The sequence below is a fragment of the Micropterus salmoides genome, unplaced genomic scaffold, assembly GCF_014851395.1.
Source record: "Micropterus salmoides isolate LMB-PRFRI ecotype aquatic unplaced genomic scaffold, ASM1485139v1 Ms_hic_scaffold_19, whole genome shotgun sequence".
Classification (NCBI taxonomy): Eukaryota; Metazoa; Chordata; class Actinopteri; order Centrarchiformes; family Centrarchidae; genus Micropterus; species Micropterus salmoides.
Window position 1 is genome coordinate 12501988 of NW_024041039.1, and position 24761 is coordinate 12526748.

Genomic DNA, 24761 nt, shown 5'->3' on the forward strand with positions numbered 1-24761 from the left:
TGAACTGTCAGACTGCCAAAAAAACTTGTTCACTTGATCAAACCAGTCAACAGTTCATGGAGTTATTTAGACATTGCAGTAGACTATGGAGATGAAGAACTTACCTTGACGTCACTGTCCTGTGAAAACCATGTATCTCCAAAACTTTTCATGAGATAAGAACAACTTCATCAGCGATGGAGTTTGAATTTGAGGTCATTGTGGGATTTTTTGCTGTTGATGTTTTTTTCAAGACTGAACTTTTCCATTCAACGTGAACAAAAGTTCCTTAGTGTAATGGACAATTTTGTGAGCTAATCAACTGTAATTATTGAAGAAGGTTTCAGGAAGCTCCGAATGTCTTAAGCAACAAGACTTATTAAAGCCCAGCTGGGGTGAAAAGGCCTCAGCAGTACAGAGTGAAAACCAGACCTGAAGGATGCATCCTGGCGGGAAGTATTTAACCTTCCTAGACCCACCTAGATTCACTGGGTGTCCAAAAAATATTACTTTTCACCCATCTATACGTGTGTGAAGATTCTATTGGATGTTGATTCAAAACAAGATACTATGCTTACCTAAGTTATGACGTGTCATTCAAGTCACATGCAACACTTTCTAAAGAGAGTCAGTCAATCTGTCTGCATGAAACAAAATAAAGATAATTTACCGTGGGTTACCTAGGAAATGGATCACAGAGTCGCTCCTTATGAAGGCAGCTGCGTCAGTCAACCAAACAGGCAGAGAGTCTGACTTATTGTTTTGGACAGTCACAAGCTGTCACCTTTGGATTACTTTGGCTCAGCAAATGATGGAGAATACCTGTGTGACATGTTTCACTGTTCAAGTAGCCAACTGCATGAGTGAGCAAACTCCATGCGCTGATGAAGACCGGAAAAAAGCTAGTGAGAGAAACTTCAGTTAAGAATGACTTGTTCAAACAAATCACCAATTCACCATTGGTGACGTGCATTCACATGGGATAAATAGTCAGTGGTGGAACAAGTATTCAGTTCCTTTATCATAAAGAATACCACACTGTGAAAATACTCCACTAAGAAAAAGTAAAAGTATTATCATCTAAATTTACAATCAAATGTAGTACTCTGTTCTCTGCTGCTGTAAATGTTTACGGTTGTGCTCATTTTAACTTCTTTATATGCTGTGGGGATGTTTAATCCACAGCAATGCATCATATTCTATAAGATCATCCTGTGTTTATTGCGTCGCTGTCCTGTAAGTACCACTCCAACAAGTCAGCTTTTCATGAGCTCAGAAAAACTGCCCTGTTTTCAGCTTTGTGACGATGCATTTATTTTCCAGTTAATCCGGAGAGGGGGATAAATAGTTTGGTTTAAGAAGTAGGAACAGTTAATCCTTCAATTTATGAGAAACATTCAAATTTACCAAATTTAGAGATACTTGATTTTCACTGCACAGTAATGGTATGAAACTGTCAGACAAATTTAGTGGAAAGAATAAAGCTGCAAAATAGTGAAGTGGGTTACCTCAAATTTGTACTTGAAGACAGTGAGTAAACGCAGGCCTCTTAGTTACATTCCTCCACTGGATATATTTTTCGCGCTTGATATAGGGTCATTTATATAGGCTAATCCCCTATTGTGGTACATGTAATGATAGGATTTACTGTTTGTTAAAGGATAAAATGTCTCACAGCCAAGATGAGTCACCAGTCCAGAAATGAAACCCCGTTTTATTTGTCTCCATGAATCATCAATCAAAATTATCGTGCCTTTTCAGCAGTGTAATAGTTATATAATCCCTGAATCTGTCGGCTGTTTTGCTATGGCAGACGTTCAGTTTCAGTTTAAGGAATGCCGCTCCTGACTTCTTGCACATGCGTATTGCTCCCGCACAAACACACACTGCGAGAGTTTTGCAGAGTCATGTTGGTGCAGAAATTCCTCCCTACCTTCGGACGCCTTTATTTTACAACGTGAAGAATGACACAAATCTGCAGGTTTCCTGACTGGACGGACAGCTTCAGCCAGCGACAAGGGAAGACCTCCTGCGGTTGGACAAGTCGTGCGTAAAAGCAGTGTCTGTATTCTCATGTGATATCGAGTTTAACAGCTGTCGTTTAGGAGTTGCTTTTAGGTGAGTGATTTTGCAGCTGTTGCAGTAACAGTTTCTCATGCTGAGTGGACGCGCCCTTTGGGGAGAAAAATCACTGTAATATTCAACATTGTTGCCGTGTGTGAACTTACAATTAGCACTCGAGACATTTGTTCTTGTAGGCCTACTTCTTCCAATAATAGTAACGGGTTCTTACAGGGGATAATCTAACATATCCGGTTGTTTAATTTTGTTTTCGATCATTCCGTTGATTTCCTCTGTAGTGCGCAGACTCCTAAACGGAAATTGAAACTTTTGCTCATTGTCCTCTGTATAGTAGTATATATGATCTGTAATCCATATAGGCTACAGAGAGCTGAATATGTAGACCCAGAAGCAAAGTGCCAAAAAAGTGGTTCTAGCTTCTTTAATGAGTGTGCTTCTTTCCCTTTGTTATATCATTGCAAATTTGATATCTTGAGGTTTTAGAGGGTCCAAAACAAAATAAGCACTTTGGAAAACAGATTGCACTATTTTCTGGCAACGATTAATTGCATGAAACAATAATGTTAATCTAAAATAATAAAAATACGTTTTTATTTGAAAACCTAGAAAGGTGGAATTTTTGCCAACAATTATTTTCAATATTCAATTCTGATTATTTTCCTGAGTAATTGTTTAGTCTTTGAAACGTAACAAAATTGTGAAAATGTCTTAACAATTTCCTATAGCCTAAAGTGACATCTTCAAAGATCCTGTTTTGTCCACTGACCAAAAATCCCTAAGCATAAAGACATTGAAAAGCAGCTAATTCTCAGATCTGAGAAGCCATAACCATCAAATGTTTGCTTGAAAGAAGGACTCAAATGATTAATCGATTATCATAATAGTTGCAGATAAACTTTCTGTCAGTCAAATAATGGAATAATTGTTTCAGCTCTACTTACAATAAAATCACTTGATGAATCCCTGCTGGGAAATATAACGTCCTTCATCATCAAGAAAGAGGATCAACACAAATTAACTGGAGCTGAAAAAAATCGTGGATTGATCAATTATAATACCACACACACTGCAAAACCCCAATAGAGCACTATAAGACTAGACCTATTTTTGTTGCATTGCAACAAGTAAATATTAATATGTCTGTTCAGTGTGGTTGAACCTTTTACCAGAGATAACAAAGGAATTTTCTTTGTTAAGTGATAAATCGGTGTACTGTATATTTAATGTTTCTGATAAGGCGAGTTTGTGGTCAGGAGGCAGCATTTGGCGATTGTAATTCTTCATTCTCAAGTGTTATTTTATGTTACAGTAGTTTGTGTGCAGCACGTGGCTGAAGTTTCTGACCATCAGATGTCCTCTGAGGAAGCTTTAGAACTCAAATGTCAACAGCTATATGTCATTTAATATTCCTAAAACATGGGGATCTGTCCGTTTGGCTCCTGTGGTTGAGTTGTTCACTGTTGTGATTCTTCAGTGCTTCCCTGATGCTCTCTTGTCTTAGGGATATTATTTCAGAGTAAAAAAAAGATTTGTCATCAGCGGCCTTTGACCCCATGTCAGCTGAAAGATGACCTGGCAGAAAAGCTTGTGTCACTTCTGTTACAAAACATTGCAAAAGACGTGTGGTCACTACTGCTCAGCACTTTTAGACAAAATATTTTCAAAGAGTTGAGGGCGTTTTCACTCCTTATACAAAGCCCTATAGTCTGTTGTGTATATTCAAGTCAAAGCTGACTGCACATGCTGATGTGTTCCCAGACTGCTGTACTGCTCTACCATCTGCCAACAGAAACAGTCTGTAAATGGTTAACCCTCCCTCTCTCTGCCTCTGTTGTTTTCTGTTCCGTTAACAAACAGCCTTGAGGCCAAAATCAATTAGCTAAAATGACTTTGTCTTTAATTTTAGTGTCTCAAGTACACATGTCATGTGATGAATTTTTGAAGTCATTCAACAATAAATCAAAGACTTGCGTACGCATTTTCATCAATGAAGCCCCCAGTAATCTGCATCTTCTTCTTCTCACTTCCAAACAGCCGTTTGAGAAATAAACTTGACAAAACCAAACAGTACTACCACCTCTAGTGTTAACGGTCAGGACCTTGGTCAAACAGTGATTTTGCAACTTTGTTGAAATCAATCAACTGGTCAAAACTGGTGTAGCAGTGTTCTCAGAGTGTTCCTGCAGGCTTGAGCAATGCTTTATATAGTGGCCAAGCTCTGTGCATTGTGTTTAAACAGTAATTAACTGTTAACCCTCTTAAAGCCTGATCGGGAGAGTAGGACAGGCTGATATAAGCACAATGGCCCTTTATGGAAAACTGAGTAGCTCTACTGTATTAATGACTATCGCTTCCCTTCTTAGTCCTTCCTTGAACTGATCTCTCCCACTTATATCTTCCTTCAGGTAAATCTAGCGTAATTCCTATTCTTCCTTCATTCTGTTCTTCTTTCTTTCTTTGTTTTTCTCTCCTGTATGTTGCCCTCAAAATCTGTTTCTCTCTGCATTGCTCTCCCCCCCCTTTCTGTCTCACACTTTTGGTCATATGACAAGCAAAAAATGGCTGGCTAGCTGTAGTGTGAGAGGTGAGGGAGCTCGAGGCTGAACAGATTTGATTGCGCAAAACTGAAATTAACTCCAAACTGTCAGGTGCTGTAAGTATTCCTGTTGTTCTCAGAGGGTCAGAGTAGTTTTGTCACTAGCGGGGTCAGGTTTTGTGTCTTTCATGCTAAAAATTAATCTCCTGCTTTTGATTCTAAGGGTTTCTACACAGATAAATACACTGTAGCTAACAGGCAGCATAGCAGAAGTCAGTTCTTGCTCTCCAAGTCAAGAGCTGATTTGTTCTGCTTCATGCTGTAGCAGCCAGTGACACTCTGGGATGCAGAAATTTCATGTTTGCTGGATATGCAGTTGCTCTGCATTTGCTGTGTGATGTTATGAGACATAATTATCTTTATTCCAGGAATTTTAAGGTAATTCCCAAGCATTGGAATTGCAAAGTCAATGTAAATATTCCAAACCTAGAAAGTTTGAATAAGAAATAGAATTTACATCCTGATCAATCTAATCAGCAGTGTTGAGAAGGTTACTTTGGAAATGTTATAGGTTACCGATTACAAGTTACCCTACCCTATAATGTAATAGTAGTATAACTATTTCAATTATTTTATCAAAGTATCTACCAGAGATGGGGACTTGAGTTAGAAACTCAGACTCATAAACTTTGGCTTTAAAACTTCATACAACAAGACCCAAACAAAGAAGCGCTGAACGCAAATATGTGATGAGTGAACATGTTTAGCTCAGCATTGGCCATGTAAGGTTAGCTTGCTTCTTGCTTCAGCTACAAGCTACGGGAGGTTTACTCTGACTGTTGTTCGTTATGAAAAGATGAACGAGCGTTTGTTTACTCGCCAAACTTGTGGTGGTCGGTTAACGTAATCATTTACGTCCCGCTGGCTGCCATCACGTTAATTAAAGAGGTTACAGGTTTATTGTTGATCATGTAGCCTAACCTTACAGTTTTATTTAGTTATAGCCTAACATTATACTGGTTTGAGAGTCTGCAGGGTGTGTTGACTTACAGTAGTTTAAGCTGTCCTTGATTACATTGCACATTACATGGTTGTGTTCTGTAAGTTAAAAACATGTTACAGCTTTATTGTTGACCATGTAACTTTACAGTATTATTTAGTTAACTTTACACTGGGTTTGAAACTCAACAGGGTTTGTTGACTTACAGTAGTTTATAAGCTGTCATTAATTGTAGACGCATTGTACATTAGGCTACATGATTGTGCTCTGTAAGTTAAAAACAGACAGATTTATTGTTGATTATGCAAGTCACAGTTTTATTGACTTACAGTATTTAATAAGCTGTCATTAATTGCATTGCACATTACATGGTTGTGCTCTGTAAATGAAAAACAGGTTAACAGTATTCCTTATAGCTATGAAGTTTTATTAGCAACCTGGATTGAACGCAGCAGGTGATACAACATTCGTAATAACCACGAGAGACTTGAGACTTGACTTGGACTCTAGCTCAGAGACTTGAGACTTGGACTCTAGCTCAAAGACTTGTAAGCATCTCTGGTATGTACTTTTTGATTACTTTTTGATTTCTAAATTTCTAATGAATGTTTTTAATTGTTAGCCATGTTCAAAAGACAGCTTGGGAGGCAATTTAACTGGCAGACAAGTGGTGCTGCAAATTCACACATGATAGCATCAAACTTTACTAAATGGCTGTGGCTGAAAATGGCAAAGGGAGACATTGTGCACGCGGAAAACATGTAAAAAAAAGAATATTACTTAACGTATAGCCTAGCTAATTACAGAAAATATTCAGATGTAACCCCAAATGTTATCATGAACATTTTCATAAGTAACTGCAACTTAATTTTCAACTTAACATTTTTTCCTAGTAACTGTAACCGATAAGAGTTACAGTTCTTTTGTAATTATATGACACAACGAAGCATTAGGCCCTCCTGCCGTGATGCGTGTTGGGTTGTGGCGTGCTGTGGCACAGTGGCAGGAGGTTGGTAGACGCGGATCTGAAGTATCTGGCGATTTTTGTACTGGTCAGGAAGGAGTTATATGTCACTTCCTGTGTCTCCTACGTGGCGCTAGAGAACACCCTCTTATCATATGCTTTGTACCAGTACATGAATGTGAAATTATTTTTGTCACAAACGGCTTACATCCTGTTGCCGGTTGGTGGCGCTATGACATTGAGGGAATATTGGCATGTAGATGTGTTCAGGGAGGGACCCTTATCAAGCACGTAAAGTTCGGTAGAGATCTAAGCATGTGCACTGAATTTATAACAACTTCCTGTTTCATTTTGAGTAAAATGCTTTTTCGCTTTCTTGCTGAGAGCTAAATGATAAGATTGATACCATGCTCACATCTGTCCATTTAATGTAAAATTTCATCCAGGAGATGGTTAGCTTAGTTTAGCTTAAAGAATGTATGCAGGGAGAACCGGCTAGCTGGCTCTGTCCACATTTAAAGTCATTGTTCCCAACTAAAATATATTCCCACCCACCTTAAACCCACAACTTGTTTTTACACTTCAGTTTTCAGACCTTTCCGTGAAACTGTTGAAGACACACCTCAGTTTACCTCTCCCTGTTCTTTACTTCTAATTTCAGGATTGACAGTGAATGTAGAAATACAATTGTTGATATTTAATCAGAAACACCAAGATAAGGGGTGTTTGCATACTTTAAATTTACTGCACTCCTATTATGTCAAATAATTGTTATTAGTGTGTTCTCGTGTGTTACATTTACAGGTTTGACTATGTACAGTGATGACACCAGCCTGTTCTGACATTAGGGAGTGCTTTTACTACTCTGCAAATTAGCAGGAACATGATGAATGTGATTTACGGAAAAATTGAAGTGGTTGGTCTGTGACAGCTTCTGGTGTCTGGTAGGAATTCATTCATACCTTGTGTTACTTTAAATAGTGTGAATGTGTGTTCCTTGTTATGTTTATCAGCCTGCTGCTGTCTGTAGAGTCAGTTTTTAACTGGTCCTGATTGACAAATAATCAAGCTTATTTTTGAACAGCTGAACTAGCTTTTTGAGGGCTGAAGGCTGAACTACAGATTATTTTTATTATATATTTATTTTGTTATTCATTTATGGACAGTTTTCTTGATTAATCACAAACTCTGAAACACTGAAATTGGCCACTGCATTGGCCTAGAGCACAAGGTGACATTATCAAATGTCTTATTTTGTCTGACGAATAACCCCAAACCCTCGAAATTATTCAATTTATTATAATGTAACACCAAGAAAAGCAGCAAATTCCCACATTTGAGGAATTGGTACCATTCAGTGTTTGGCATTTTTTGCTTAAAGATGACTAAAATAGTTAATCAACTATCAATGTAGCTGCAGATTAATTTTCGTTTGATCAACTGTTTCGATCAATCGGAATATGCACTATAAACAAATAAGTATGTGGTGTTACAAATACTTTACAATTCAGCCTGTACGGGAAAGCCTTTCTACATCCTTTTTAGTTTCCATGTTGAGATCCCTGAAATAAAATAAATATAATTAAGAAACAAAAAATCGTAGAGCATTAATTCCAGATTATAATAGGTAATTCCAGATTACCTATTTACAGATTTACAGAAATCTTTTCCTAAATAAACCAAACTAAAAATAGAGACACATTTGTTCTTGTGTGTTGTTACTGTGCCCCTTTGAGTTTGTTTCTGCTAAAAGCTTGTTGTATAAACTTTGTTACTCTTTTTTTTTTTTTTCACCATGCTGCAAAGAACTTTTCTAAGCTTCAAGAGAAAACACAGAGACCATTTGTGCTTTTAGCTTGGCCCATTTCCTTGGGGGGAAAGCTGTGGCATGAAGCAGATCAACATAATATTTCTATTTCTGCTGCAAGGAAGTGAAACCTTGAGTGTGCGACACTCACACACCCACACACACATACGAGAAGGAAAAACGACATATTCACATGATTCCACTATCTTCTTTTTAAACCAATAAAAGTCTTTTATCTTTTGTCACTTAATCTGTTTTTCTTTTTTTTTTTTTGCAGGATAAGCATCACAACAGACGCGGTTTAAAAGAAATCCCTGCCAGGATACATCTGATTGTGCAGTTACACACATTTGCCAAACACTTCCTCTTCTCCTGTGGAACACTTAATTGCAGAGGACTCTGAAATGTCAGAATGGATTACTTTCAAAACCCTGAAATCTGTAAAATCTGGACCAGCAGCAATTTAATGGCCGTGGTTTAACTCGTGCTTTGGGAACTGTGTTAACCTGATTCAATCACAATCAATCATGTTGGAGCCTGGATCTGTGCATGAGGCACCAGTCTATAAGTTAGTTTACCCAGTGTGTTTTTGCAGAGAAACGTATGAACTGAACATATTTCATGTAGCAAATGACCTTTTCTCGGGACTGCTTGTTCTGCCTGCCGGCTGTTGCTGGGATCACCAATGGATAGTACCATTACACTGTTCACATCCCTAATTTCTTCGGAAATGGCTACTAACTGAATAGATTTTTGTGTTAAATTTGAGGCAAAATGGAGGAACTAAGGACGTCTGCTCACTGGAGCCTTTACGTTGATGAAAAAAAGACCAAATGAATTTCCTCTGTGAAAGTCTGACCTCAATGGGATAAGAACTAAAAACTTTTAACTGTAGACGACTGTAAGACTTAACAGGTAATTACTCAAAAAAAATCTGGAGTATTTCTCTTCCTGTCTCCCAGAATGCATTGCCCTATGAGGAAGAAACGTCCCACACGTGACTCTGATTTCTCAGCTATTGCGGTTCCCTCGATGCATGGGTCTGGGTATCTTGACTACACGGTCGAGACCCACACTTCCAGATGCTTCAAGGTCATGGAGGAATTCAGACGGCAGGAGATGTTGTGTGACCTGGTGCTACATGTCACATACAAGGACAGGACAGTGGACTTCAAGGTGAAATTAAACAATCAGAATGCAGTTTGTACCATTTTGTGGGAGGTTTCTTTCTCAGTTTCTCAAAATACACATTTATAAACTTTGAAAGTACTATGCATTGTATGGAGCCCTGAAACTGACTAAATGTAGTAAAAGGTTGTCGGACAGGTCAAAATTACAACCGAATACATCCATAGATAGTATTATACATCATACAGTATAATTCTTCACAATTCATCGTGTAATATTTTGAACTAAGCAGTACAGTATGTACCAGTACATACATACTGTACATGTAGGTAGATGGGAATACGATTTGAAATTAGGGAATGAGGCCAAATGGGAAAATAATAATCAAAGTAATCAATAATAAAAAATATTTTTTAGTTGCAAACCAGGTTTCAAGAGTTTATACAGTGATGTGACAGAAAATGATGATTAACTTTATTTGCACTGGCTGGTGTAGTTTTATAATGAAAGTTACCTTCAGCTGAGCAGCTAGTTGAAAAAGCTAGTGCTCAGCGTGTTTTCAGTTAAGCAAGCCAGCCACAAACGCTTTGCTTCATTATGTTATGTACGCACACACGTGTGGTTGTTCTTCTATGCCAGTAGGGACATCTCATTGACCTAATGCATTCCCTAGCCCCTTACCCTAACCTTAACCGTCACAACTATATACCTAACCTTAATCCTACCCCTAACCTTTATCTAATTGAAACATGAACCCTTGAACCAACTCTTACCTGAACATTAACCATCACAACTACATGCCTTACTCTAACCCTAACCTTTACCTAACTGTAATCTGAACCCTGAAACCAAGGCTTAACCCTAAGAAGGGTTCTACAATGTGGGGACCTCAATTTTTGGCCCCACAGTGACACAAGTACCCATCGGTTAGTTTGCATTCATGTTGAAGTCCCCACCCTGATATAAAAACATGAAATGTACACATACATACATGTACACACAAACACAACCCTACCTACTGATAGCTTCCAGTTTATTTAATGACGTTTAATTAATTGATCTTTTTTTTTACTAAAAATTTATATTAATGAAAAGTAATTTAATTTAACTGAATGGCCTTTTATACCAACTCATTGGAGGTTTAAAGTCTAAAACTTCTTTTATTTAACTAACAGTTTTATTTATGACGTATTCAGTCATATTTTTGACTTGTCTAATAACCTTTTATTACATTTTGTCACTTTTGCGGCCCTATAGAGAGAGGTTACATTCAGCCATTGGCCAAGTATAGTGAATGCAGTGTTTCTGTATCATAAATACATTCTTTCCCAGGTCCACAAGGTGGTACTGGCCTCCTGTAGCCCCTACTTCAGAGCCATGTTCACCAGCAGCTTCAAGGAGTGTAGCGCCTCGGAGGTCACCCTGCCCGATGTCTGCCCCCAGGTGGTGGGAAGACTTATTGACTTTGCCTACACCTCCCACATCACAGTGGGAGAGAAGTGTGTGTTGCACGTTCTTTTGGCTGCTATGAGGTAAACATACAATATTTAAACAGCAGCATATTTCCTAGAAAATATAATCCACCATAAACCGCTGAAATCTGAATACAGACTTGACTTCTTTATTCTGACACGGTTTTTATCTTTCAATTTACCAGTATGCATTAAAATACCAACTGAATTACATTTTTTGGTGGAATAAACAAGAAGTAATTCAGTTTCCCCCCTTTTCTGTTCTTTTCTACAAGGTATCAGATGGAGGACGTGGCCAAGGCATGCTGTGATTTCCTCACTAAGCACCTGGAGCCTGCTAATGTCATCGGCATCGCTCGCTTTGCTGAGGAGATTGGCTGCTCAGAGCTGCACAAGCGGAGTCGAGAGTATATCAATACGCACTTCAATGAGGTGAGGTGCAAATAAAGAGAGCACAAGCATACTATTTGAAATACAGTGAAGTCAGGTGTTCAGTCAAGTCAAATATTTTATGCATGCTTATTTTATTGTAATTTGCGCTTTACTTTGTTAAGAAAACATGTGACGCACGGTATATTTAATGATCAGAGTTGAGATGTTTTTCAGTTAAGAAACATGCAGCCTCTAATACAGTCCTGCCATGTTATCCTCACATGGAAAAGAGAAGGAAACCACTGAAAATGTTGAAGTAATGTTCACCTAAATCAGTGACACTGTACCATGCAGGAAGACGCATGTGCACTACATCTCCCTGAGAGAGCTCCAGGACAATTCCGTTGGAAACATGCTCATGGTCGTCCCAGTGATTCCAGGCATAGTTTAGAAGCACTCTTTGGTTGTTCTTGTACAATGCTGCACCCATGTGGTTGTTTTTCCGGCCATCCATGGCATTAAACCTGAAGAAGTAGACACCATTGATGGGGGCTGTGAAGAAACCTGCATTGTAGTACAAAGAAACAGATAGAGAGCTTAGTGAAATTCATAATAATTAGAAAAATCTATTTTTCCCTCCTGCATGTCATGGAGTAACATCATCTTTAAGCATGCGTTAAAAAACACACTTTCACAAAAACACATACCTGTGTAGGTGTTGTAAGCATTGCCGATGTTAGTGATGATTTTTGGGTAGATCAGTGTGGTTTCAACGTTGAAAGGTCCCACTCTTCCAGTCAAAGCCACAGAGAAAGCCACTTTGGGTCCCCCTGTGAAAGCATGTGAAAAGTACAAGTGGCAGCTCGATACCACAAATCTTCTGCTGCACAATATTCCTTTTTCATCTGTTCAAGTTGGCTCATACCAACTCAAAAATAAAAAAGAATCAATTTCAAGTTTATGACCCCAGAAGTATAAAATGTTAATTTATAACCACATATAATTTCCTAGCCGCACATCTTTTCCTTCACCAGATCAGTGATTATCTTTGTTATTGTTACCTGTCTGCTTTTTCCCCATCTCCTCTGCCTGCTCTTTGTACTGAAGTAACTCCATCTTGGTTACATCCAGCTCTGCTCTTAGATCCTTAATGTACTTCTCCTGAGCTTGCACTTTGCTTTCGCTTACTGCCAGTCTATCCTCCATCAACCTCAACTCCTCCACCGTGGCCCTCAGTGCTCCCAACTCTGCACTAATGTCAGACTGTAAAGCCGTCTCTGCCTGAACCAGAGGCCCTGACAGGCAAAGGGTCAGCAGCAAAGCTGTAGCACTTTTCATTCTGTTTCTAGATTTAATAGATGATGGTTGGTGACATATAGACTGCATGTAGTAGCCAGTAAGTCACCAAAGAAGCTTAGAGTCTATATACCTTCTTATGTATCACTATAGTCACAGCAGCACATCTCATTGGTTATAGCTTTGCTGTAATCAGGTCTTGTGATAACTGGGGGAACAGTACAGCTGCATGTTCACTTATTTGTCTCAAGGACAAAGTTGACGTGTTGATTGCATCATAGCACCAGGAATTTATGCTTAATTGTGTCATTGCACATGTCCTTTCTTTCTACTTTCACAAGCGTGTGAGTGCTCCCTCTGTGTCTGTGCTCTAACAGCTACCTACAAACTCACATCATTTACTGGATTATACATGAACTTGAAAAGATATCCACATAAAAAATTATTGTCTTTATCTGACCATGCTTTTGTGTACCTTTGCGACCCTCTGTCTCTAGGTGACAAAAGAAGATGAGTTCTTCAGCCTCTCTCACTGCCAGCTGCTTGAGCTCATCAGTCAGGACAGTCTCAAGGTGCTCTGTGAGTCTGAGGTGTGTGGCATTAAAAGAACTAAGTAAATCAAATCTTAACTGACAGACATGTACGGAACATATTGTAATCACTGTATGGTCTGCTTCTTCTGAAACTCTGTTTTGAACGGGTGCATCTCAAAAATTTGAATATCGTGGAAAAGTACATTTGAACACCAATGAACCAGCCTGAGAGATTAAAGGCTAAGGAAACCTTTGCAAGTGTTTTTGAGTTTTGAGCTGATTAGAACTCTTCTCAGGTCGATATTTCTCTATTATAAATTCTTTATTCTAAAATTCTATAATATTTTGAGATACTGGATCAGCTGTAAGCCATAATCATCAAGATAAAAACAAAAAAAGGCTTGAAATATATTTCACTTTATCTGTAATGAATCTAGAATGTATGAATGTTTCACTTTTTAAATTAAATTACTGAATAAAATAGCACAACATTTAAATTTTTTGAGATGCACCACCTTTTTTTTATAAATGTTTCTATGGGTTGTTTCATTGTATTAGTAAATTGCAAACATTATTTGGGTAAAAGTATAAGAATAGTACTATATATTGTCAGATGTTTGAGTTTTGCACGTTTGGTGCAAAGAACAGCTAAACCATTCATTAGAGACACAGGTCTTATTTTTTGCCCTTACTGAATCACCAGATGGGCAGGTTTTTACCACATTTAAGTAAAAGAAACTTACATTGATTCACATTAAACTTGTAAATTTGGTCTGTAAAGTCAGAGTGTGTGCCAACAGTATTTTGCACAAATGCAATTAGTTCATATATCAATCTGACATAATTGATATATCTAAATAAATCCATGTCAGGTGTATAAAGCCTGTACAGACTGGGTCCGCTGGGATATGGAGGGTAGAGCCCAGTACCTACATGCCCTCCTGAATGCGGTTCATATATACGCCCTGCCTCCCAAGTTCCTAAAGAACCAGCTCCTGTCCTGCCCCATCCTCAGCAAGGTAAACTGCAGCCTTGCATTTTGTTTTCTTGTTGGAAATAGAAATGAATGGACATTGGTATTTGTTTCAGTAAAACCTGTTATACTCAAAAGTCAGTTACCTACTCTAACTTTACAGGTTTAAAATCACTGCCCTTTCTTTTAACTCCAGGCCAATTCCTGTAAGGACTTCCTGTCAAAAATCTTCCAGGATATGACACTGAGAAAGCTGCCTCCTGCACCTAACCGTGGAACTCAACTTATCTATGTGGCCGGCGGGTAGTTATGTTATATTATTTCCTCAACAACATTGCTTTGTTCTCCAATGTATTACTGGTTGCACACTTATTATAAGAAACTCTTTAAGCCGTAACAAACACATCATGGGACCTGTTTTTGACATCGATAATCACAAACTGATTATGAGATGACGCATGGTGTGAGTGACTTCACTGCTCATACTTTAGGACGTACTACATGTTGATGATTGAGCTGTGTTCACAGATGTCCACTTATAATACACAACTGGTGTGCTAAGTGCCTCATGAATCCACAAAGTGTCTCAGTCTTCCACCAAGTGGCTGTTAGGTCTTCCTTCCAGAGGTGCACTGCTTTCTGGGTTTACGAATGCACCCTCCTGTTTTGTAAGCCCGTTATTTATAGTGGCATACTGATACTGTGTCTATTTTCCTCAGTCATAAAGCACAGGTTTGTGTCAAGTTTAATTAAGGTGTTATTTTTCATTTTATGGCAGAACATTTGGATTAGGCTGAATGAGCAGTTTTGAGTAATTTGATGTTTGTTATTCCATTTCTAAAATGAATTTGTCATTTTGTGTTCAGCTGGTATAAAAGCACAGATATAAACAGCATGTGCACTGTGTTGGGCCGACCGGGGGGAGAGTAGCTTTAATTTTCACGTGAACCAATTTGTGCTAATAAATTTCAAGCTCCACCGTGCCTGCATACATGTATCAGCATATGGAGTCATTTGCCTTTTTTTGTGGAGAAAATAAAAAGAACATTGAGCGTCAACTCTCTACTCAACATTTCCATGTCTCTGTTCAGATACCAGCAGCATTCACTGGCCTCCATGGAGGCGTATGATCCCAGGAACAATGACTGGCTAAAACTGGCTGATATGGGGTCTCCATGCAGTGGTCTGGGAGCCTGCACGTTGTTTGGACTGCTCTACACTGTAGGTTGCACCAGTTATGTCATACCACCTATCACTCAAAGAAGTGAAATAGTGTTTAATTATATAATTATAATGTAATTATATGATCCAATATAATGATGAGATATAAAAAACTGGTTTAGCTTTGTGCCTGAGCATTGTTCTGTGCTGGCACATTTCTGTGTACATTTGATATTTAATACTGTATCACTTTACCCACTTTCTTCTTCTCGCTTGCCAATTTCTACGTGTCATTCCTGAACAAACTAATGTTTGTTTTGAAAAGTTTAAGAGATCAACGTCTTTTTTGCATTAATCTCTCTGTTTTGTGAATCCAGGTTGGAGGCAGGAACCTGTCGCTTCAAAACAACACAGAGTCCAGCGCCCTGTGCTGCTACAACCCGATGACCAACCAGTGGAGCCAGCGAGCTTCCCTCAACATCCCCAGGAACCGGGTCGGGGTGGGCGTGGTGGACGGATGCATCTATGCTGTCGGAGGTTCCCAGGACTCCACTCATCACAACACAGTGGAGAAGTAAGGCATTTTTTAAGGTTGTTCATTCAGTGTCATGATTTTTTTTATTTAACTAGGCACCCTAGAAGTTATTTGATTTTAATGTAAATTTAATTGATTTTACTACGATGAATGTAATGAGCATGGAGTTCCTCCCCTATACAAAGATGAAGTGTATTTACCTCGGTGTAAGTATGAGGAAGTGCAGGAGAGAGATTAAATGAATAGCTGCCATTCAATATAAAGAGCAGTTAAGACGTTCACAGGTATTACTTCTTAGCTTAATTAGACAACAACACTGACTCATGTTCAAACACTCAAACATGTTGAGACATAATTCCCAGGAATGTTGATCTGGTCGGGAATGCCTTTACGTCTTGTTGCTGCTACTGCCAACAGGGAGGAGTTAATGCGGCTATAAATCAGTTTCAATCAATTAATAACACAAAATGCAAGTCAAGCCAAATGACTGTTTCTTATAATACTAGTAGCTCGTTTTCCATATCAAAAGAACTGTGCTTCAAATGTAACCTCAATCCCTTTTTATATTTAACGGTATAGATTTCTTAAAGATGCTAGTCACAAGAGAATTATTAGAACGCATCAGACGCCACTTACAAGTCTTTTCATGAGAAGCTGCAAAATATAATGAACGCTGATAAAACTACTGAAATGAAAATGTGAAACACATCAAAGGAGATTAGAGCATTTTTGGTAACAATGGTTGGCAGAAAAGGCTCTGCTCCTGAGGATACTTCCTAAATGAATCCAAGCAACATGTAAGAGATTCAACAAGGAGCTATACCTCCCTGTTCAGGGTCTTAACTGTGCTACATTGAGGTGGTGTATAAGTATTTATCATTGAAATTTGCCTTGCTGCATGTAATAATTTCAGGGTTCAGAGCACAGGGTCACTGTCAGCGCAGTGGCCCAAGAAGTGACGTGCATTTCATGCATTTCTCAAGGGCACTTTGCCAATGTTTAAGGGCAGCTGATGTAATATCAGCCACCCTCCTATCAGCAGTTTACAGCTGGAATACACCCAGTGCCGAGAACAAGCCAACAGCCTTTTCATCATTAACCAGTCTGTGAACATGCAGTCCAACCTGCCACATCATGATTTAGTTCTTTGTTGTTGTTATACGTTGCATTATTTGGTTTTACAAAGCTTCCTGTATTAAAGGAATAGTTCAACATTTTGGGAGATTAGCTTGTTTGCCTAGAGTTAGATAAGACGATTGATACCTCTTTAATATGTGTCTCTTAAATATTAAGCTAAAGCTAGAAAGTGGTTTGCATATCTTAGTATGAAGACCAAAACCAAAACAGCTAGCCTGGCTCTGTCCAAAGGTAAATAAAATGCACCTGCCAGCATCTCTAAAAATTAACGTGTTTGTTTATTTAATCTGGACAAAAGCCCAAGTGTAAAACTTGCACGGGGTTTCACAATGGGTAAATCACTGCACCCAGCCACGAAATAGTCATAGGCACATAACCCCCCCTCATATAATCTTTACAGTTCAGTTTTTTCACAAACAAGATATAGGTGATTTTTTTTTTTTTTTTAACATTCCGTACTGAGCCAAGCTAGTTTCCTCCCCTACCTCCAGTCTTTATGCTAAGCAAAGCTAACCATCTCCTGACTGTAGCTTCATATTTAATGTGCAGACATGAGTGTGGTATCAATCTTCTAAGCTAACTCTCAGTAAGAAAGCGAATAAGGATATTTGGAAAAAATGTCAAACCATTCCTTTAAAAACATAAGACATATAGTTTACAGTATTATTAGATATTTTGCGCAAAAACCTTGAAAAAAAACACCATGGACATATGGTGAAAAATTCACGAAGTATTTAGAGACGTCTGTTAGACTACAGAATCATGTGGCTCTCAGTGGTGTAACACCCTCTTTGGCTTCAAATAAAGCTTGTCAATAGTTGCCAAACATGGTTGCCAGCTTAACCTAATCCACTTAAAGTTGACTGGCTCATGGAGAGAAGGTTTCTGCACATAGCCACAGCCCTGTAACATTTAAAGTTTTGGCTTACTGATACACTCATTTGATTGTATTAATTTACCAATATGTAACGTCATTAGGAAATGTCAACAGATTATCACTACATTGACTACATGCACTGCACAACTTGTGTTTGGTTTGCAGGTGGGATCCAGAGTCTAATCGCTGGTCCTTTGTTTGCCCAATGTCTGTGGCTCGCCTGGGTGCTGGAGTGGCGGCATGTGGGGGGGCTCTGTATGTGGTTGGGGGGTATGATGGGCAGAACCGCTGGAATACTGCTGAGAAATACCAGCCTGACACTAACACCTGGCACCAGCTGGCACCCATGAACACTATACGTAGTGGATTGGGTGAGTGTGTGTATTTCAATCTTTCCAAACTTTTCCAATCTGAGATTTAGACAAACCATTTGAGTTTGATTTTGTGTTTGTTAGTGGAAAGAAATGTTTTTTTGACTCTGTGTTTCTGTGTATGTGCATTTTATTATGCTCATGTTCACCAGTAGTCTCCCTTAATATCTTGTTGTGTGCGTTCTGACATTTTGAAGTAATTGTTCGATATTTTGGGAAAAATAACCTTATTAATTTTCTTGCATAGAGTTTGATGAGAAGATCGATATCACTCTCATGTCTCTGTGCTCAGTGTTAGGCCACAGCCAACAGCTAGTTATCTTAGCTTCGTAAAAAGACTGGAAACGGGGAAATACGTAGCCACACGCTATGAAAAGGTAACAAAATCTGACCTATCAGTACCTACCTATCAATTATTCCTGAAGTTTCCACTGCACAAAGAAATAGTCCTCCTGTAAAACTGGAAGTGGTCATTTGTACATGTCTGATTTTGTACAGATTAAACAAATGAGATATTACCTATGAAATGGTGAGCTCCCTTTCCCCTGGTTTTCTAATATAAGCTGCCTGGTTGCTGGTTCCAGCTGCATGTTTACCGTACTGTGATATTGATCTCCTCATCGAACTCTCAGTCAAACTGTTCCTTTAAGTTCCCTCTCTGTCTGTATCTGCAGGATTGGTGTGTGTGAACTCTTACTTGTACGCAATAGGAGGGTATGACGGGCGGAACCAGCTGTGTTCTGTGGAGCGCTACAATATAGCCAGGAACCTGTGGGAGCCCAGGGCCTCCATGCAGTACTGTCGCAGTGCACACGGAGTGACAGTCCACCAGGGATGCATCTTTGTCCTCGGTCAGTTACATCACTAATCAAAGTACCGTATATGAGATTGATTGAGAGTTTAAATGTGATTTAAATTGGGGGGGTGCACAACATGTACTGCAGAGCTAGAGGAGCTTGCATCTGCAGAAGATGGACATGAGGTCATTACAGTAGTCAAACACTCACAAAAATTATTAATTTTTAAATACTTTTTGATATATTTATATTTACTAGATTTTATTTATTAATATTATTTAATTTAATTATATTTATTTATTATTATTTAACTATTTCACTTTTTGTCTAATTGTTACTTTTGTGACGGTCACTCCGAAGTGCTTTGTATATCGTTTCTGATGAAGCTTCTATTGATCACTATTGACTGTCTGACTTCAAGCCAGTTTTGTGTGACATCACTTATTAGTGCATGAACAGTTTCATGTATCTAAGCCCATTGTACCCTCTCATGAGTCTGATCAAGCACTGAGCAAACCTGTTGCTCTTATCAGTGTAAATAAAACAATCACATATTGTTGTTGGCTGACTGTCCCATCACTGCCACACACACTAACGTTAAAAGAAGTTTAATTTGATAATCAGCCCATACTAGAAAAGCCTTTATCTCTAGTATATGTCAAAATGTCCTTTTAGAAGATGGTATGCATATAGAATAATGATAATCCAGGTCCATTAAGTAATTAAATCATTCTGATTAATTAGTAGTCAGTTAGGTCAGGAGGTGGCCAGTGAGATCCTATATTACTACACTTTGGGCTGCACTCAGTTTTGTTTCAAATCAATGACTCGGTGTTGTTAATTAAATAGAGGATGGTTCAAATGTTAAGAATAAACAGACGAGCAGCAGGCAAATGAAATGCCAGATTGGGATGAAATGACTTTATCAAATAAAATCAATTGAAAACCTAAAAGTTGCCTGTTAAAAATAAATTACTTTACTAATTGATTTATAAAAAAAAAAAAAAGACAGGATCATTTAATTTGATTATTTATTGACAACTATTGAACAGCTCCCTAATGGGTTTATTAACGCCTTGATTAAACGTGTGTGTGTGTGTGTGTGTGTGTGTGTGTGTGCGTGTGTGCGTGCGTGCGTGTGGGTGGGTGGGTTTGTCCATCCAGGAGGTTTTAACCAGAACGGCTTCCTGTCCAGTGTAGAGTGTTACTATCCAGAAAGAAATGAATGGACGTGCGTCACTAACATGCCTGTCGGACGCAGCGGCATGGGCGTCGCTGTGACGATGGAACCCTGTCCCGGCAGCCTGACAGAAGAAGAAGAGGATGAGGACGGAGCCACATAAGATGAGGGTGAAATCTGTTGAAGTCTCAAGTGTTGAACACGGTTGTAAGTGGTGTTTGTTTTCAAAGCGGGGGTGCGTTAAAAAAAAAAAAGATTCCAGGAATTAAACTCTCCTTATAAACCCACCCTCATGGATTTCATTTGTATTGCACCATGGTGAACTGCTGATACAGTTTGTATTGTTAAAAAAGAATGATCTTTTAGGGAAACAAGATACAGACAAACTTGTAGCATGACAATGATCTCGCAATGAACAAGGTGCTACAGATCTAATCTCAAATAATGGTACTATTTAATTAAATAATGTTATACCACAGCACTTTTTAATCTGTGTTAAATTTTACGTCAACTATGAATGGCCTTCAGTGTTCTAATGTCTAAGTTTTCTTTGTGTTTTATCTCTACCTCTGAATGTGTCTGTCTGAGCACTTTTCTTATGTTTTCTTTATTTTGCACCAATATAGGTTGACCAAAACTGCCAATTATTTTTTTTTGATTTTATTGATTTTGTTTGTGCATTCACCCTATTTTATCTTGTGTTTCTGGAAATAAAGTTAATCAGACGTATGAGTGATTAATATTTTTCTTAGATGCGCTGATGTTTGTAAAGACAAATGTGTTTTTACTGACCTCTCAATGATTTACTGACCTCTCAGTGATTTACTGACATCTCAGTAATTAGGATGCATGCACAGGAAGTGTGTAGCCCCAATATGTAACAGCATTATGCACTACCACTAGATGGTGGAATAAGTCCAAAAACAGCTGCACACGGCAACATAACTAATGTTTTCTCAGTTTTTTGTTTTGCATGTAAAAAAGCGCCCTAAAAGAACTCCCACGACACTGACAAAAATAACAAAGCAAACGAATAAGGGCTCTGTTCACATTTTGACAAACAATGACATATTACCATAACAATATAAATGCTGAGCAGTGATATCCTGTTTAGATAAAGAATATTTGTCCATGTTTTATGGCTCACAAGGAGTAATTAGCACTAGCTAGTGGAGGATTCATGTCAACCTTTATTCCAGCAGTCCAGAATACAGTCATAGGGAACTACAGCGTTAGTCATCAACCGCAGACGTCATTCGTGTGTTTACCTATCTCTCTCTGCACTGCTGTTCTCCATCTCCTCCATGGCTCACCTGCAATTATCCCCATAGGCCACCGAAGAAGACAGTTCTGGACTGAGCTGCTATTCAAATATAGTCGTCTCATCATGCTGAGATTTCTGACAAGACACCAGCGATGGAGAAGAAAAACTGTTTGATTGCTTTTCTGGAATGACAGATAGGCAGGTGATTGTGGTCACGTGCTTGCCTCGCTTTGAGTGTATCTCAGACTTCAAACTAATGGGCGGTACAGTGCATTGTGAGCATTCATTATTGACAGGGCAACCTGTTGGGCGATGAGCAGAGATGAAGTTGTGGCGAGAGGAGGAAGCAGCAGTGCTCTTGTTGTGTGTTCGGGGCCCCAGAGTATGAGAGTGGAGACAGACAAGAGTAGAGGGCTCTTACTCACTACTTAAAGCCCTACACAAGAGCAAGTGACTCACATGGCGAACGCATGACGCAGGCATCTTGCACACATGTATACACACACACGCGCGCGCACACTTGCACATGGATATGCAAATACTTGTGTGTCCGTACACAAACACATTTGTTCTTTATCTGTCACACACGCATATGTGTGTGCGTGTACACTCGTGCAAAACAAAGCTGGCTGTCTCTTATTCGCAGGCTGTGGAAACAGATTTGCCTCAATGCCTTCATTGTCTCACGAGGGGAGAGGAATACAGAAAGAGATGTAGCACTGTACAGCGGGGAGATTTGCCTTCCGTAGAGAATCAGTGGAGGAAAATTAGTACACATACAGATGTAGCTGTTGTACAAGTCCATCTTTTGCATGCTTGCTGCACTAATGCTGAACAGTTGCATATATTTCGAGATATTCAGGCAGAAGAGATGCAGGGACTGAGAAAGGCCACCTTCAAGACCTATGATAACAGTTTTTGTTAAATTCTCACAAACAATGATCTGTAAATCAGTGACTTTATCATGTGAACAAAGTTAGTACTTTGGTTCACAGTGTTACACAGTTACATTACCAGACGGGCAAGAACAACAAGTGGGCCTGAGACCTGAAAGTGCTGCAGGAGCTCAGCAAGTGTTCTTCTTGCATACTTAATTTCTGGGAAGTTTTGCACACAGTTTATTCCAAGCTAGGTATGTTTAAATATATGAACATGGAAAGTGATTGAATCTAAATGGGGTTTATCTGATCATCAATCATTGCATAACAGAGCTTACAGCTACGCAGCATGCTTAAATGCGTGTGTAGGGATTAAAAAGTCTATAGGAGCTTAGTAAAACTACTGTATAAGTGATAGTACAGTATGTTACAACACAGAGCTATCCAGCCTTTTTCAAGTCTGTTCACGGGGCTAAGGGAGCCTGAAGGGTCCGAAGCAGCCTGTTCTATCACTGAGCATTACAATAATGCTTATCCTGTTGGATGTGGCTTATTCTGCCTTATTCGGGTGCACACAGGCAGGAGGTAGAATCGAGCCCCTATAGGATCTGAAGAGGTGGGGGAGCTGTAACGCCAGTGGGCCTATAGCTAGATTCGTGTAGGTGTGACCTTGGGAAGTGATGACCTCATCAACATCCCTGCCTGCAAAGCTAATCTGTTACATTCTGTAGGATGCTCCTACGATGGAGCCACCCATGAAGGTGACATTGGTGAGTGGGCTGGTGGCGTGGAAACACACCCCTCAGCAAGACACATGCAAACACATTTAAATGAGGATTACGTGCACGCAGATGCATGTGGTGCACTGTATATGCATGCAAATACTGCACCCATTTTAGTCATGTGACATAGACACAAGGATTCGTGTGAGCTGTCATGATGAACCACTTTAACTGTAACATGAAACTTGATGCAATAACCCCTTAGTTACCATCAGATGATAACGCACATGCCTGCAGCCTGTGTTACAGCATGATGGTGTAATCTGGACTCTAAATAATGCCGGTTTTCTGCTTTGTGGCCAACACATGAAACTCAGCACATTTCCTACCTTTTTCAAAATTACTCATTCTTGTGCAGCAGTTTGACTCTTATCTGGGAAACACCCAGCTGCACAGCATCCAGCAGGTGTGGGGTGGATGCCTTGCCCAAGAGTTATTTTAAACCCAGAGCTGTTGCTGCCTTGGTTTGACAGCAGCGACGCCTGTGTCAGCTTATGTGAGTTGTCCTTGCCCATTATTAGAAACCCTTGAGCAAGGCATGTCCAGCTGATGCAGTGGAGCTGATTAGTGAAAGCAACAGAAGACAAGCTAGTGAAGCTATTAACAATGAGAAAAATGAGTGGGACACAGTGCATATGTGTATATGTACTCAGCCAGTGTACCAGTATTAGAAGCAGTTGTACACAATATTTAATCTATGACATTGGCTGAGATTCTACTTCTAAACAGACCAACTGATCCTGGGCTGTTTATTTAACCGCTTTGTTTTATATGTTTGAATTGGAAAAGAATAAAGTTTCATTTGAACATGGGACCTTTATAGCCGCAAATACACGCACGCAGGAATCCGTGCTCACACGCACGCACACCAACACGCGGAAATGCTGAAGCCCACTGCCGTGATCTTCAGAGCATCACATTATGAGTCGCTTCGCCTGAAGAAGGTTAAAGTATCATCTGCATTCATAACATCTGCACGAGGTGAAATAGTGCATGGAGTTAAATACAAATAACAAATCCTGAAGTGAATAACCTATGTGTAATCTAAAATGGCATATTAGGAATATTTGTTGACAGAGCAGGCGCATAAACTAATTGTAAAATATATATATATTAATAGGAGTACTGTCTCTAGGTATTCACAACATGCCTGTGGCACTCTATAGTGAGTTATAGTGACCTTACACTTTTAAAGATTTAGCATCATAATGAAATTCTTCTGTCATTCATGAAGTGACATATCAGCAAGTTTTACAGACATTTGCATAGTGTTTCGTAGAGGAGTATTATTATTATTATAAGCAGAGAGACTGCTGTTGTTTTTGGTTAGTGATCGCAGGTTGCCTGTTGTGGGCATGTAGTGCGGCCGACTGGTCTGTGTGTTCACTTCGACTGTGTTTCTCTCAGACTCGGAGGTAAGCATGAGTGGACGGTTTCAAGCTCCCCTCTCGCTGAATTGATTCTACTATGGGTCCTCCAGAAACACCGTGCAGAAACACGGGGGAGGTGCACTTTAAAGCATTGCTTATTTTCACCATTTTTGACGTTTTAAACGTGCCACGTTTAACGAATTCAAATTTATAATATTGTGATACAATGTGTGATGCCGCCAAATCGTACATACTTGCTAGTGACAC

At 39.2% G+C, this 24761-nt stretch overlaps 2 protein-coding genes across 5 annotated transcripts; one reads left to right on the forward strand and one right to left on the reverse strand.

The window, feature by feature from the left end:
* The first annotated feature begins 1852 nt into the window (after nt 1-1852).
* keap1a (kelch-like ECH-associated protein 1a) lies at nt 1853-20929 on the forward strand. Of its 4 annotated transcripts, none has more exons than XM_038728590.1 (13): nt 1853-2097; nt 8646-8936; nt 9331-9544; nt 10829-11028; nt 11244-11400; nt 13134-13226; nt 14042-14188; nt 14339-14445; nt 15234-15363; nt 15681-15877; nt 18018-18223; nt 18898-19074; nt 20185-20929. In XM_038728590.1, exons 2-13 carry the CDS (start codon nt 8896-8898, stop codon nt 20361-20363), a joined length of 1848 nt encoding a protein of 615 aa, XP_038584518.1. In that variant the 5' UTR covers nt 1853-2097; nt 8646-8895; the 3' UTR covers nt 20364-20929. The 4 variants fall into 4 exon arrangements, with proteins under 4 accessions (XP_038584518.1, XP_038584521.1, XP_038584519.1 ...); XM_038728591.1 differs by lacking the exon at nt 1853-2097 and adding an exon at nt 2168-4714; XM_038728592.1 differs by lacking the exon at nt 1853-2097 and adding an exon at nt 2168-4709.
* On the reverse strand, nt 11474-12778 carry LOC119910160 (complement C1q-like protein 2). Its single transcript, XM_038728594.1, has 3 exons — nt 12402-12778; nt 12048-12170; nt 11474-11904 (listed from the first exon to the last, which is right to left on the reverse strand). Exons 1-3 carry the CDS (start codon nt 12724-12726, stop codon nt 11618-11620), a joined length of 735 nt encoding a protein of 244 aa, XP_038584522.1. The 5' UTR covers nt 12727-12778; the 3' UTR covers nt 11474-11617.
* Nucleotides 20930-24761: the final 3832 nt, after the last annotated feature.

Coding starts and splice junctions, on each gene's coding strand:
- keap1a (XM_038728590.1), top strand. CDS start 8,896: ATGTTGGAGCCTGGATCTGTGCATGAGGCACCAGTCTATAA. Junction 8,937..9,330: donor CATGAGGCACCAGTCTATAA/GTTAGTTTACCC, acceptor CCTGTCTCCCAG/AATGCATTGCCCTATGAGGA. Junction 15,364..15,680: donor TGTTTGGACTGCTCTACACT/GTAGGTTGCACC, acceptor TTGTGAATCCAG/GTTGGAGGCAGGAACCTGTC.
- LOC119910160 (XM_038728594.1), bottom strand. CDS start 12,726: ATGCAGTCTATATGTCACCAACCATCATCTATTAAATCTAGAAACAGA. Junction 12,171..12,401: donor GATGGGGAAAAAGCAGACAG/GTAACAATAACA, acceptor ATGCTTTCACAG/GGGGACCCAAAGTGGCTTTC. Junction 11,905..12,047: donor TGCTTACAACACCTACACAG/GTATGTGTTTTT, acceptor ACTACAATGCAG/GTTTCTTCACAGCCCCCATC.